The following is a 16,710-nucleotide window of genomic DNA, read 5'->3' as shown; positions in this document are numbered from 1 at the left end:
GACCGGCGACGCCAACCACCAAGCGCCGCCTGAACAAGGAGAGGACCCGACTTCGGCGGAAGTCGTGACACTTAGATTCCGCAACTATGTTTTTCACCTACTGTACCCATTGACGGTAATGTACAATTTTTCATATTTACGTCTTAATGACCACTACGGAGGACAATTTTGCACATAAAATAAAATCTTGGTCACATGTTTTTTCACCCCAAATAATTTCAGGTCTCAGGAGTATACTCACTTGCCTACCAGACCCTCAGGTCAGTGAGTGTAATGGGTTAGCTACAGGTGAATTTTACAAGAACCCGCTTGCAACTTGTTTACAGTAAGTTATTGAAAATGAACTTCTTGTCAACCAGCTGCCATTAAACTACTGGAAAATGCACAGCAACCTTGTCACACTGCAGCTCTTTATTGTCACAAGTTCTTACAACAATTGCAGAACTGACAGCGTATGACTGAAAGTTTATAACATAGGTGCACACAGGTCGAGAGACAAATTTGAGTGTGAAATTCCATACCGCCTTGCACACTCTTGCCTGTATCTTGCTGATATAGGATGTAATCATTAGTCCAACAGTTGCAAACAAGAGTTTCTATTGGAGAAATTTGAGTATGTTTATCGCCGTTTTGTTCCGATTGCTTCCATTTAACATAGCATCTCTCTGTTTGAGCAGGGCGTTTCAGTAGGCTAAACTCGCAAGCTGTATTTGCTAGCTAAGTAAGTGAAACTGAAAGTGAAAAAAAAAAAGATTCTCTCTATATATATTTCTCTCTTGCTTCTCCTTAATTTTGGTCTAAATGTATTTGTTCAAAACTGATCAACTTTTGTCTTTCTCTCTCTTTGAGTCAAATACTCACCACATTTTATGCACTGCAGTGCTAGCTAGCTGTAGCTTATGCTGTCAGTATTAGATTCATTTTCTGATCCTTTGATTGGGTGGACAATATGTCAGTTCCTGCTGTAAGAGCTCTGATAGATTGGAGGACGTCCTCCGGAAGTTGTCATAATTACTGTGTAAGTCTATGGAAGGGGCTGAGAACCATGACCCTCCTAGGTTTTGTATTGAAGACAATGTACCCAGAGGAGGACTGACGCCAACTATCCTCCGGCTACACCATGGTGCTACTCAACAGAGTGCTGTTGAGGCTACTTGTTGACCTTCTTTGCAAAATAGTGTGTTTTAATCAATTATTTGGTGATGTTTAGTATAGTTTTATCTGAAAAGGATAACTTTTTAAAAGTTTTACCATTTAAAAAAAAAGAATTCACTGAGGAAGATGGTCCTACCCTTCCTCCTCTGAGGAGCATCTACTGACGTGAACGCAGCGTGTGTTCTTAACCAAGTGGGAAGTGGGAATTTATACCCTGATGAAGACAGCTTGTCTGTCGAAACGTTGGTTATTAGTTTATAAAATTATTGCATCTGGGTGTGCGGCTCTCCTTGTCACGATCGTTATAAGGAGTGGACCAAGATGCAGCGTGATATGTTTCCATCCTCTTTATTTGGAAGAGAAACTCAAAGAAAAAACAATACAGCGTAAAACAAAACGTGACGCTCAATGTAGTGCACACAGGCAACTATACCTAGACAAGATCCCACAAAGCACAATGGAGAAATGGCTGCCAGCTGCCTCTGATTGGGAACCATACCAGGCCAACATAGATACAGTGGGCTCCAAAGTTACTGGCACCCCTGACTGGCAATGCACAAACAATACTTAAAAAAATATAAACAATATAATTATAGAGATAAACTCAAAATACCAACATGTGAGAAATACTGTACTTTATTAATGTTTCAATGGAACACACCAAAATCATACACTTATTTAATTCAAAATACATTTCACCAAAATCAAGGTTTCATAATTATTGGCACTCCTCATTTAGTACTTAGTGCAACCATCTCTGGCAAGGAAAACAGCATGGAGTCTTTTCCTGTAATGTTTGACAAGGTTAAGGAACAGATTTGGAGGGATTTTGGGCCATTCCTCTATGCAGATCCTGTCAAGATCCTTCACATTCTTGAGTTTGCACTTGTCAACTGCCCTCTTCCACTCAGCCCACAGGTTTTCGATTGGATTGAGGTCCAGCGCCTGAGATGGCCATGGCAGAACATTGATTTTGTTGACACAGAAAATATGAGCCATACCAGGCCAACATAGATATATAATCACCTAGATGACCCCCCTAGTCACACCCTGACCTAACCAACATAAAATAAATAATAATAATAACAAGAATAAAAAGCTCTCTATGATCAGGGCGTGACACTCCTTTTCTTTTGAAAGTGGGAATTAACACATACAACTGGATGAAATCCACTTGAACAGCCCTCCAACTGGTAATTACTAGTGACAAACTTGTCTATCATCCTGAGCTCCCACTTCTCCCACATGCTGACCTCTGACGTCAGCTACTAAGGAAATTACCTTTATAACATAATTTTCGGCAGGTAAAATGCAACAACACAACATTATTAATAAAAAGCAATATATTAATATGTTTTTTGAACACTGTCATTTGTTTACAAGCATGATAGCTGTACTTTTAGTTTATGGTTTATGCAGCTTGTTGGCCATTAGGCAATCAGCATTTCTCAACAAGTTCAAAGCACATGAATGCATCCAACTGGTATTGACGACTTCACAACTGGTAAATTCCCACCTCCCAAATTGTTACGAATGCAGCATTAAATTGACTATATTGGGTAGAAGAATGTACATGCACATATACAGTACCAGTTAAAAGTTTGGAGACACCTACTCATTCCAGGGTTTTTCTTTATTTTCACTATTTTCTACATTGTAGAATAATAGTGAAGACATCAAAACTATGAAATAACACATATGGAATAACGTAGTAACCAAAAAAGGGTTAAACAAATCAAATAAAAATCATATTTCAGATTCTTTGAAGTAGCTACCCTTTGCCTTGATGACAGCTTTGCACACTTTTGGCTTTCTCTCAACCAGCTTCACCTGGAATGCTTTTCCAACAGTCTTGAAGGAGTTCCAATATATGCCGAGCACTTGGCTGCTTTTATTTCACTCTGCGGTCCCACTCATCCCAAACCATCTGAATTGGATTGAGGTTGGGTGATTGTGGAGGCCAGGTCATCTGATGCACCACTCCATCACTCTCTTTCTTGGTCAAATAGCCCTTACACAGCCTGGGGGTTACTTTTTTTACATGTGCAATTTATGTGCTATCGCTTTTCAGCTAAAGCATGACCCCACCTGGAATTTGAACTCACATCCTCTGGATTTGAGGTACACTGACCTTTCTGCTTTGCCACAAAGTCGGTATACACATTCAATACATCTCTGCACTTACATTTATTTATTTCCTCAATTTGATGGTTTTCTGTGTAGCTGTATAATATTGGTGGTGCATATTAATCTGTTTCAATGTTACACCTGAATCACTATGATAAATAATAATTTTTCTTTTGTGTATTTTTATCAAAGCTGGGATGTACTTTGAAGTCCAAAAGTGTAGGAATAAAGGTGAAATCAGTTATAGACATGGTGGGATAGCAGGACGGTTGAAATGCACTGTTCCAAGCATTTGTGAGTTCAAATCCCAGGTCCTTACCTGGGCATGTTAAATAGTTATTCCTGTAAACATATTCAAAGTGTGTCAAATTTGTTTAAAAAAAAGCACTGTGTGTGTATCATAACAACTATATTTGATTGCATGGCATCACCTGTGAAATTGCATGTGAAAATTTTTTATTCACTTGTGAAAGGTTATGCGATCACATGTGAAACTTCATGTGAAATATCATCACATGTGAAGTGTTCCAAAAACACATTGTTTTAGATGATTTCACCCGTGCAAAACATTTGGAAATGTCACATGTGAAAAGTGTTTTTTTCCATAACGATCCCCCATACAGCGATCTGGAACAGACATACTCATCCCACATACAGCTATCTAGGACAGACATACTCACAGCGCTGCCAGTATTGAGAAAGGCTTAAAAAAGTCACGGTAAAAAACTGTAGATTCAATATGGGAGTGGAGGCAGACTTGACTAAGCACTGTTGAAAGGCCAAGAGTTGAAGAACTTGGAGTTAAAAGAGGGCAATTCATTATTATCACCAATTGGCATAAAAGTTTTATGATGCCTTTACAATTGATCCTTCAATGTCACACAGGAGTCAGGAGATGACCAATAATCAGTGAAACCAAAAGAGGACATGGACCCGTGTATTCTGGGTTGCCGCAAAGACTTCTGCATCCGCAGTGCAGTGCAGTACGTGCGTGCGTGCGTGTGTGTGTGTGTGTGTGTGTGTGTGTGTGTATGGTCGACGTCACTTCGCTACAGTCTGCGGAGAAGCCTGAGAGCAAGCGAGCAGTGGCTTACTTCCTCGATCGACGGAATCACAGACGAGAAACTGAAGGGAAGACAAGAACAAGAAAACTCACGAAACAAGAAATAATCCACACGTTTGCAAGACGAGGTAAGTCAACGGAAAATGACTTTCGGTCATTCGGCCAATTGAGAAAATATATTTTTGTAACTTTTTTCGGTTTTGTTGCGTTTTGCAACCTAGTTTGAGAAGTTTTTCAGGGTTGATTATTGAATGCTTAAATAGCCTTTATACTCTTTACTAGTAGTTGCGCTTGCGCGAATAGAGTACTAGTATTTCGGGTACTAGCCTACAACTGTAATGTTATCTGTTGATTATGGCGGGCACTGACATGCGCCACATTCCAGATAAAAACATTGCACAGTAGCCTACAGTTCCATGACGTGCAAGAGACGAATGAATCCTTCAAGAGAACGTTGGCCTTGACAAATACTTCAAATGTTTCTAAACTGTAAACGCCGGGGTCTTTTTATGAACAGACTGTCATATAAATTCAGACTTTTCTCAATTATGAGACATCAAGAAACTATTATTTTCTATTTGTAGAAAAGAGTGATGATACTGTACATAATAGGGGTTTCTCAAGATCACGACACGTTGAATTGACGTCTGTGCCCAGTGGGAAGGCATTGATGGAGAAACCGTTTTAAAGGCTTCCACTTATCAACACTGTTCAGTTCATTTCCCAATTACTTTACATTTCATGACCAATTTTGCATGTTTGTTGTTGACTAATAACTGTGTTGAAAACAACAAAGGTACTTGACTGAAACTTTGGTCCCCAGGGCCCTTTTGTATGCACGTTTGCTTGCTAAGGGAATCCCCCTTTCATGTTGCATTGCATTGTGAGTCACCACTGTGCCTAATCATAATGCCAACTGAATTTGGTGAAGCACAATCACATCCAACTAACAGTGCAAAGATGAAGCAAGAAGACATGATCTCTGCACACCCAGCTGTTGACCAACTTGAACTGATCAGATGATGATGTTGAAAACACTGATCTCATTCTTCTCAAAAGGAAGTGTGTGTGTGTGTGTGTGTGTGTGTGTGTGTGTGTGTGTGTGTGTGTGTGTGTTTCCCGGCGCATGGAGTAAAGTGACCCTTTAATATCCTATTCTGTTGTGTCCCCCCATAAAGACTGGACTGATCATTGTGTTGCATCCTCCATCACAGAGAGTGATCAGCTTTATCTATACGCTTTGGCTTTCATTGCCTGGAGTGTAGCCCATTGTGTGAGTGTGCATGCATGTTTATTTGCGCTGCTCAGCGATCAGAAGATCATACCCCCCCTGGAACATTGTTCAGCTCACTAGCTGCATGGCTTCGGCTGTGACTACACTGGAGATGTTATGTCATAGAGTAACAGGCTCAATAGTGGTCACTTTGAATGGCCCCATTAGAGTTTGAGTTATGAGTCTGTGTAAGAAGGCTTGTAGTCATTACCGCTTGCTCTCCGTTCATCCATCTCTCCCTCTCTCCCTTCATCTCGGTCTCTCTGTTAGATCATAAGTATTTGTTCTCGCCCGTTGGTTTGGTAACAGACTTCAACTTTATAGGATAAATTGCACTATAGATAGTAACAAAAAAAGTGGACGGGGACATATATATATTTTTTATCAGGTCAGATGAACACTCCAAACAGCCTACCAGACTGCTCTGAGGCGCCCGCATGGTCCTAAAGCACACCCGTGCCTCGTTTTGTATCACATTTTAATGATAAAACTGGAATGCAATTTCAGAATTTGGGGGGGACATGTCCCAAGTGAAAGTTGCACCCCTGAATTGTACAGTACACTACTGGCCCAGTAGCCTTGAGTTACGAAGGAGGAGATTAGAGTCCAGGTCGTCTACAGTCTACTACAGGTCATGTCTCCTGCAGGGTCTACTAGAAGTGGTATGCTGTGAAAGAAATAACCATGACTGCCATAGATAGTCGGGGCTTGTTCCAGGACTGCTGTCTCACTAGTGTGTGTCAGAGGGGTTGTATGTGCTTCTTTAAGCTTTAAGTGTGATGGTCTCAGCTATTATAAGTGTTTGTCTCTGTGTATGGTGTGTATGCTTGCATGTCTACTAGCATGAGTCTACCGTTGTTGCGTTGATCTCCACAGGGTGATGATGCAAGGATGCTTCACTTCCCTATCCAGATCTGTATTCTCTACATAAAAGTTTGGACTAACACACACTTTCACACTCCACCCACACATGCGCGCGCACGCACACACACACACTATTAGTGTTCGGTTTGAAGCTGGAATCCGCATTAGGTGAAACAGCGCCAATGGTCGCCCCAGGCGCATTTGTTACTGTTTTTGTTTTGTTTATGGAAGGAGGAGAGGAGCATCCAGCATATTGGTAAAACAAAAACGGAATATAAACTCTGCTGTTTTACCACATGTGCAATGATATCCAACGGGGAAAAACGGTCTTTGTTGTGATATTGCAAATGGACATGGCAGTTTCACTGCTAATGATTCCAGCTTTAAGACCCAGGTGATTTGATAGGATATGTGATGCTTATTTATCTCAGTTTCGTTGAGTGCTGTAATAGAATCATCTACAGCCTTGTAAATACACCTGGCTACCATGGCTGACTAGTAACTAACACATTTCCAGTCTGCGCTCGTCATTTACTAAAAAGCTCTGCCACAGTTTGCCAGGCTAAAGATGGCCAGTGTACTGTAGCACAGCTGCGTGATGTCATGGTCTGAGGTGCTGTCAGTCAGCTGTCTGTGAGTCAGAAGGGGATGATGTGTGAATGCATGACTGCATTGGGACAATATGCTGATGTTTATTCAACACAGTTGCTGTGATTCACTAGATTGTCATACTATCAACAAACAAAGTGTTTGGAGATGGAGGTGGACGGTGGACACAGGCGATGGGAGAGGAGGAAGAAAGAAAGCGATATGGAAAGGAGTATGAGCTCACAGCCATAACCTCGTCCCCAGGCTCATTGCTACCACATACAGAGAGAGAGAGAACCGACTGGTGGACAAGATTATAGTGCTGAGTGATTAACCGAAATGTCAGTTCTTTTTAGTTTAAAAAAAACTAATTGACCAACCTATTTGAATTCCATTTCGTTCGTTTTTTTTATGTGCGCTCAATGTGCACACTGCACTGCACTTTCTCTGGAGATAAATTAGATCATGCCAGAACTCTGTGATATAGTAGTGAGTTATAGTTTCCAACAGGCCAATGTTTTACATAGTTAGCGCAGAAAACATGATAATTAACTACAATGACCATAATCCATTTCGCGTCTACTTGTACGGTCTGTGTTTATTTTACTTTTGCTACGTAAGAGACAGAAGAATGTGCGTTTAAGAGGATACATACCAGAGCAGTACACACACGCTCACCCATCACTCACATGCTACTAATGTACAGAACAGTTTACACACGCTCACCCATCACTCACATGCTACTAATGTACATGTACAGAACAGTTTACACACGCTCACCCATCACTCACATGCTACTAATGTACAGAGCAGTTTACACATGCTCACCCATCACTCACATGCTACTAATGTACAGAGAAGTTTACACACGCTCACCCATCACTCACATGCTACTAATGTACAGAGCAGTTTACACATGCTCACCCATCACTCACATGCTACTAATGTACAGAGCAGTTTCTTCGTTAGGTATCTCTACCTGAAAATACATGATCTAAGTGATTGCTAGTAGGTATTCAGCAGTCATAAAAGTATGCTTTATTTACTTTGAAGAACTAATAAAATAGTGATTTTGTCAGACCGCATAGACAGCAGCTCTATAGAGATGAGATGATGACTTGGAATGAAATAATAAAGTCAGCAAATAAAACAAATGTAATATACAGTGGGGCAAAAAAGTATTTAGTCAGCCATCAATTGTTCAAGTTCTCCCACTTAAAAAGATGAGAGAGGCCTGTAATTTTCATCATAGGTACACTTCAACTATGACAGACAAAATGAGAAAAAAAATCCAGAAAATCACATTGTAGGATTTTTAATTTATTTATTTGCAAATGATGGTGGAAAATAAGTATTTGGTCACCTACAAACAAGCAAGATTTCTGTCTCTCACAGACCTGTAACTTCTTCTCTAAGAGGCTCCTCTGTCCTCCACTCGTTACCTGTATTAATGGCACCTGTTTGAACTTGTTATCAGTATAAAAGACACCTGTCCACAACCTCAAACAGTCACACTCCAAACTCTACTATGGCCAAGACCAAAGAGCTGTCAAAGAACACCAGAAACAAAATTGTAGACCTGCACCAAGCTGGGAAGACTGAATCTGCAATAGGTAAGCAGCTTGGTTTGAAGAAATCAACTGTGGGAGCAATTATTAGGAAATTGAAGACATACAAGACCACTGATAATCTCCCTCGATCTAGGGCTCCACGCAAGATCTCACGCCGTGGGGTCAAAATGATCACAAGAGCGGTGAGCAAAAATCCCAGAACCACACGGGGAGACCTAGTGAATGACCTGCAGAGAGCTGGGACCAAAGTAACAAAGCCTACCATCAGTAACACACTACGCCGCCAGGGACTCAAATCCTGCAGTGCCAGACGTGTCCCCCTGCTTAAGCCAGTACATGTTCAGGCCCGTCTGAAGTTTGCTAGAGAGCATTTGGATGATCCTGAAGAAGATTGGGAGAATGTCATATGGTCAGATGAAACCAAAATAGAACTTTTTGGTAAAAACTCAACTCGTCGTGTTTGGAGGACAAAGAATGCAGAATTGCATCCAAAGAACACCATACCTACTGTGAAGCATGGGGGTGGAAACATCATGCTTTGGGGCTGTTTTTCTGCAAAGGGACCAGGACGACTCATCCGTGTAAAGGACAGAATGAATGGGGCCATGTATCGTGAGATTTTGAGTGAAAACCTCCTTCCATCAGCAAGGGCATTGAAGATGAAACATGGCTGGGTCTTTCAGCATGACAATGATCCCAAACACCGCCCGGGCAACGAAGGAGTGGCTTCGTAAGAAGCATTTCAAGGTCCTGGAGTGGCCTAGCCAGTCTCCAGATCTCAGAACTCAACCCCAGTTGAAAGTCTGTGTTGGCCAGCAACAGCCCCAAAACATCACTGCTCTAGAGGAGATCTGCATGGAGGAATGGGCCAAAATACCAGCAACAGTGTGTGAACCTTGTGAAAACGTTTGACCTCTGTCATTGCCAACAAAGGGTATATAACAAAGTACTGAGAAACTTTTGTTATTGACCAAATACTTATTTTCCACCATAATTTGCAAATAAATTCATAAAAAATCCTACAATGTGATTTTCTGGAATGTTTACAGGCCTCTCTCATCTTTTTAAGTGGGAGAACTTGCACAATTGGTGGCTGACTAAATACTTTTTTCCCCCACTGTATACAACAACTGAAATATTTTATTAAAATAAAGTAATGTCAATAACTGATGGTTAATAAGTGATAAGCAGTAATGGGCAATCACTACCATCATGGGACTTTTATTAATTGTTTTATAATGTGTTGTTACAGCATTCAACCCACATAATGCATTTCACATAGAGCATTTCATGTTTAAAAAAATGATCGGGCCTTCTGAGTGGCACAGCGATCGAAGGCTCTGCATCACAGTGCTAGAGGTGTCACTACAGACCTGGGTTCGATCCCAGGCTGTATCATAACTGGCTGTGATCGGGAGTCCTATAGGGCGGTGCACAATTGGCCCAGTGTCGTCCAGGTTAGGGGAGGGTTTGGCCGGGGAGGGGGGGCTTTACTTGGCTCTAGTGACTCCTTGTGGCAGGCCGGGCACCTGCAGGTTGACCTTGGTCGTCAGTTGAACGGTGTTTCCTTCCGATACATTGGTGCGGCTGACACCAATCTCTGTGATTGCCTGGTAACACAGGCACACACACACACACACACACACACACACACACACACACACACACACACACACACACACACACACACACACACACACACACACACACACACACACACACACACACACAGTTTATTATTGATCAACACCCGGAATCATCACAGCTCAAAGCTTGAACACATCGACTCCTGCTTTAATACATGCTGAATGTCATTCCTCTGTCTGTCATTTTTGTGTCCTCTTTTACTTTTTCTCTATTTTCTTTCCTTGTTTTTGCCATCATTTCTTTGTCCCCTGACATATTTTTGACGTGTATGGGTGGTGGTGTAAAGCTGGGGAACAGAAACACAGGAATGTTGTTGAGGAGCCCTCTTTAGACTTTGGACTTGTTGAGACTTGCTCCCTCCCAGGATGCAGGGAAATACCTTCACCACCAGAGCTACATTACACTCAGAGAGAATCACAGAGATCACACACACACACACACACACACGTTCTTCAACACCTGCTACTATAATTTCACACCATACACACATTCTCACTGACAAAATTATAAATGAAGCTGTTCTTGACAGAAGTGCTTAAATTATTATTATTATTTTTTAAATGCCATGTTTTCTGTGTTCCTATTGTAGGCTGTGTGTGTGTTGGTTTGGATTAGGGTCCTTCTAATGTGAGATTGAACCATCAGAGTTTGGTTTACAGTGTCAGTAAAGTTAGTCACATGTGGATGTGAGATATGTGAGAAGGGCGTTGTCTCAGCTCTGTTTCTCATTAGTAGGTTTAGGCCTATATCACAGAAATAGTTCCTGTTTGTTAAGGTGACTCAGAATATCTTTATTTCTCATACACACCCATACTCTCACTCGCTAACTAGAGTCACTCACTCACACACGCACACTCACTGACACACACACACACACACACACACACACACACATACGCACTCACACACACACATGAATATACTCACTCACATAAATAGTGGCTGGTTGCACCACGGGTGGCTGGTTGCACCTTAATTGGGGAGGACGGGCTCATAGTAATGGCTGGAATGGAATTAATGGAATGGTATCAAACACATAAGAGTAAATACATACTTTTACCTTCGCCAAGAACACAAAATCTACTTAAGATTTTCCCATCCTAGATCGAGCAAATACATTTTCTTTCTATAGTTGAGTTAAATGAACTGTTATTCACTATTAACCAGTTATAACTTGTTAACTGTTATAACATAGAACCATTATTGTAAAATTAATAGCTCTATGTGTTTGATACCATTCCATTGACTCCATTCCAGACATTATTATGTGCCGTCCTCCCCTCAGCAGCCTCCTGTAATATACACACATATGTATACATACAGTACCAGTCAAAAGTTTGGACACACCTACTCATTCAAGGGTTGTTCTTTATTTTTGTATTATTTTCTACAATGTAGAATAATAGTGAAGACACTCAACTTTGAAATATCACATATGGAATAATGTAGTAACCAAAAAAGTGTTCAACAAATCAAAATATATTTTATATTTGAGATTCTTCAAAGTAGCCACCCTTTGCCTTGATGACAGCTTTGCACACTCTTGGCATTCTTTCAACCAGCTTCACCTGCAATGCTTTTCCAACTGTCTTGAAGGAGTTCCCATAGTTCCCAAAGGAGGAGTTCCCATCACTCAGCACTTGTTGGCTACTTTTCTTTCACTCTGCGGTCCAACTCATCCCAAACCATCTCAATTGGGTTGAGGTCAGATGATTGTGGAGGCCAGGTCATCTGATGCAGCACTCCATCACTCTCTTTGGTCAAATAGCCCTTACACAGCCTGGAGGTGTGTTTTGGGTCATTGTCCTGTTGAAAAACAAATGATAGTCCCACTAAGCGGAAACCAGATGGGATGGCGTATCGCTGTAGAATGCTCTGATAGCCATGCTGGTTAAGTGTGCCGTGAATTCTAAATAAATCACTGACAATGTCACCAGCAAAGCACCCCCAACCATCACACCTCCTCCTCCATGCTTCAGGCGATCATCCGTTCACCTACTCTTGGTTGGAACAAAAAATCTCCAATTTGGTCTCATCAGACCAAAGGACAGATTTCCACCAGTCTAATGTCCATTGCTCCTGTTTCTTGGCCCAAGCAAGTCTCTTCTTCTTATTGGTGGCCTTGAGTAGTGGTTTCTATGCAGCAATTTTACCATGAAGGCCTGATTCACGCAGTCTCCTTTGAACAGTTGATGTTGAGATGTGTCTGTTACTTGAACTCTAAAGCATTTATTTGGGCTCCAATCTGAGGCTGGTAACTCTAATGACTTATCCTCTGCAGCAGATGTAACTTTGGGTCTTCCTTTCCTGTGGCGGTCCTCATGAGAGCCAGTTTCACCATAGCACTTGATGGTTTTTGCAACTGCACTTGAAGAAACTTTCAAAGTTCTTGAAATGTTCCGGATTTTCTGACTTTCATGTCTTAAAGTAATGATGGACTGTCATTTTCCTTTGCCTATTTGAGCTGTTCTTGCCATCATATGGACTTGGTCTTTTATAACGACACAAGGCGAGACCCAGATGTAGACACGGGAGGCAGATGGTCTGCGCTCTGATATTTATTATAATCCAAGGAGTAGGCAAAAGGCAGGTCGGGGACAGGCAAGAGTTCATAACCAGGTCAGAGTCCAAAGCGGTACAGGGCAGCAGGCAGGCTCGAGGTCAAGCGCAGGCAGAGTGGTCAGGCAGGTGAGCTCAGAGTCAGGACAGGCAAGGGTCAGAACCAGGAGGATGAGAAAAACAGACTGGGAAAAAACAGGAGCTAGGAGAAAAAACGCTGGTTGACTTGACAAACAAGACAAAGTGGCACAGACAGACAGAAAACACAGGTATAAATACAGGGAATAATGGGGAAGATGGGCGACACCTGGGAGGGGGGGTGGAGACGAGCACAAGGACGGTTGAAACAGATCAGGTTGTGACACTTTTACCAAATAGGGCTATATTCTGTATACCACCCCTACCTTGTCAAAACACAACTGATTAGCTCAAACGCATTAAGAAGGAAAGAAATTCCACAAATGAACGTTTATCAAAGCACACCTTTTATCAAAGCACACCACATGAAGCTGGTTGAGAGAATGCCAAGAGTCTGCAAAGCTCTCATAAGGCAAAGGGTGGCTACTTTGAAGAATCTCAAATATATTTTGATTTGTTTAACACTTTTTTTGGTTACTACATGATTCCATATGTGTTATTTCATAGTTTTGATGTCTTCACTATTATTCTACAATGTAGAAAATTGTAAAATAAAGAAAAACCCTAAAATGAGTAGGTGTGTCAAAACTTTGACTCATGAAACAATGAATGAAACAATTATCCACATTGGTAGCATGTGACTGATGCTGGTGGATGTGTGTGTATGCATGCGCGTGCGTGTGGTCATGTGTGCAAACCCCTCATAACAGATGGTGATGTTACTGAATCACGGCTGTCATGTGCGTATGAACAGGAGGCTGAGTGACGGACATGTCACTGCAAATATGTTGCCGTGGTTACATTCTGCTTGGCCATGTCTTTGAACAGGTGGCCCAGTGACACATCACCATGGCGCCCTTCTTGCGGATCGCCTTCAACTCCTACGACCTGGGTGTGCTGTCTCCGCTGACCCCTTCTGATCCCCCCTTTTGTGCCATTAAGATGAAGGAGGCCCTCACCACCGGTGATAATCTGACTATTACTGTAGTTATTACTGTGTTATAGTAGGACTATTTTAGTCCCATTGTCCCATAGAATCACATTGTAACCTGTAACCAGTGTGGTACAGATATGCACATTTTTTGATTGTTACACAAGAGTATGAAAAAACAGTCTCTATCTAACTTATCTTTTTAACATCTTTCTAACCTGTCTCTCTCCTTCCCCCTCTTTCCTTCTCTCCAGAGCGTGGTAAGACCCTGGTTCAGAGGAAGCCCACCATGTTCCCAGCCTGGAAGGCCAGCTTCGATGCCCACATCTACGAGGGGCGTGTCCTGCAGGTGCTGCTGATGAAGACTGCCGAGGAGCCATTGGCCGAGGTCACAGTTGGCGTGTCCGTCCTTGCCGAGCGCTGCAAAAAGGGCAACGGCCGTGCTGAATTTTGGGTAAGAGGGCTGCAGTCGGATTCTCTACCGTCCTGCCTGAATTATGTGTCTAATTTACAGATGATTGTTTGTGTTCAGGTGGACCTGCAGCCCTCAGGGAAGGTGATGATGGCAGTGCAGTTCTTCTTGGAGGGAGCAACTGATACAGGTGAGAGTCAGGAGACAAAGCCCACTTCTCTTCTTCTCATCCTCTACTTTTCCCTTCCTACCTGGCCTGTTTTGAATGTATCTTTTATGTCATGTTTGTCACACTGAACGCCTTCTGTCTGTTCCCTTGGTTCTCATCTGTTCTCACTGCACTTACTTCTTGAATACAGACAGAGCAGACAGCACATACATTCTTGCAGTCATGTACAGGTCTTGTATATGAATCCCGGTTTTCTAAACATAGTTCTCGTTACTTGGCTTTCCTATATAAGGTTTTGCCTGTTTTCTCATACCAACAGTGGACCAAGCACTCCAAATGTTGTCCTTACTGTTCCTAACGCTACATTCATGCTTCTAAACTGTAGCGCTCCACTGATGCTTCTCTCCCTGTCACCCATAGAGGGCAAGCTGCCCACGAAGGAGGAGGAAGGGGGGCCCACCATAAACCGCAGGCGAGGAGCCATCAAACAGGCCAAGATCCACGAGGTCAAATGTCACGAGTTCATCGCCACCTTCTTCAGACAGCCCACCTTCTGCTCCGTCTGCAGAGAGTTTGTCTGGTCAGTTATTCAGTCTGGCTCTTTACTCCTAGATCTAATATCTGTTATATCTAATATCTGTTAGCTTTATGCTAACAGAAGTGATTCAATATTTACAAGTTTTATTATCAGTTCCATTCACCTAATTTAAGTGGCAACGTCTTGGTCGGTCTACTTTATGCTGAGAGACTGAGTGGGGAGATAAGATTAGACAATGTTTTAGTAATCTCCTTCTATCTATCTACCTTTAGACCTGCATTGTGTGGAAATACCTGCACAACATTTAGCAGTGTATTTGCAAAATCAGTAGAGCTTCCACTGCTAGTCATTTATTTTCAAGTGCTCTAGTGTGTTGTGTTCTACTAGAATAGGTGGTGTCTGTAGAGACGGTGACAGAGTCTCCGTTTGCTGCTGTATAAACAGTGCTCACCTGTCAGCTACAGTCACAAACACAATTATTGGCAACCTTGATAAAGATCCCTCCCCTAGCAAAAATAACGGCACTTAGCCTTGTTCTATAATGTTTTATGAGATTGAAGAACACATTGGGAGGGATCTTAGACTATTCCTCCATACAGCATCTTTCCAGATCCTTGATATTCTTCGGTCTGCACATATGGACATATGGACTGCCCAACAAGGTCCCATGACCAGTTGAAGCAAAACAACTTCATTTGGAAGCAAAACAGCCTCATGTGGAAGCAAAACAGCCCCATAACATCAATATACCATATTTTACAGTAGGCATGAGGTTATTTTCTGTATATGCATCCTTCTTTCAAGGCCAAACCCACCACTGGTGTGTGTGGCCAAAGAGCTCTATTTGTGTCTCATCTGACCATAGCACTCGGTTCGAATCCAAGTGCCAATGCCGTTTAACAAACTCTGGGCGTTTACATTTGTTGGTTGCTCTCAATAAAGGCTTTTCTATGGCAACCCTTCCAAATAGTCTATTGGCATGGAGGTGGCGTCTAATTCTAGATTTGGAGACTTGGCAACCCCAGGATGCGACCTGTAATTCTCCAACTGTTGCCATTGGTCTTTTCTTTGACTCCCAAACCATCTTCCTCACTGTGCGTGGGGACAAGATACACGTGGGTCCTCTTCCAGGCACGTTTACCACTGGTCCAGGGGTTGTACACTTCTTCATTGTTTCCCTAGTAGTGGTAAGCAGTATATTATTTTTTTTCAGTATGTTTTTTGTACACATTGCCTGATTTATGAAAGTCAAAAACCATTTGTCTCTTTTCATTAGCGAGTTCTTTGCCTAGCCCAAGGTGATGGATGACAAATGGACCAACTTCTTTAACCCCAGTGAAACAGGAAGCCCTGAAAGGTCACAATACAGTTCCTTAAGCAGAAATGAACTTAAAACAAAGATGAATGTTATTGCAGATTCAATTTTGTTAGATTTTATTCATAAGAATCGTTAGGGCTGCCTATAATTCTGCCAAATATCTTTTTTAGATTTTATTTTATGACAAAAAAAGGTTTTCTCTGAGCAATTGCATTAGTATGAAATAATATAATTTCCCCATATTTTTTGCATACAAAATAGCTCAGTATTTATGTTCTTTATTTTATACAGTCTTCTTTGCTCGTCTTTATCAAGGGTGCCAATAATTTTGGTCGTGACTGTACAGTATGTACTCCG

General features: G+C 41.9%; 1 protein-coding gene across 2 annotated transcripts in view; it reads left to right on the top strand.

The window, feature by feature from the left end:
- The first annotated feature begins 3,964 nt into the window (after positions 1 to 3,964).
- prkcda (protein kinase C, delta a) overlaps positions 3,965 to 16,710 on the top strand; it is a 28,117-nt gene continuing 15,371 nt past the window's right edge. For both annotated transcript variants that reach the window (XR_008758464.1, XM_055915471.1), the window contains exons 1-5: positions 3,965 to 4,473; positions 13,814 to 13,949; positions 14,171 to 14,370; positions 14,449 to 14,518; positions 14,918 to 15,077. Coding sequence is in view for 1 of the 2 variants with exons in the window: in XM_055915471.1 (XP_055771446.1) it covers positions 13,835 to 13,949; positions 14,171 to 14,370; positions 14,449 to 14,518; positions 14,918 to 15,077 (545 nt within the window). In the remaining variant the exon portion in view is untranslated. The remainder of the gene's footprint in view (positions 4,474 to 13,813; positions 13,950 to 14,170; positions 14,371 to 14,448; positions 14,519 to 14,917; positions 15,078 to 16,710) is intronic.

Source organism: Salvelinus fontinalis, chromosome 3 (genome assembly GCF_029448725.1).
Source record: "Salvelinus fontinalis isolate EN_2023a chromosome 3, ASM2944872v1, whole genome shotgun sequence".
NCBI lineage: Eukaryota > Metazoa > Chordata > Actinopteri > Salmoniformes > Salmonidae > Salvelinus > Salvelinus fontinalis.
This window is presented reverse-complemented; position numbering and strand designations above follow the sequence as displayed.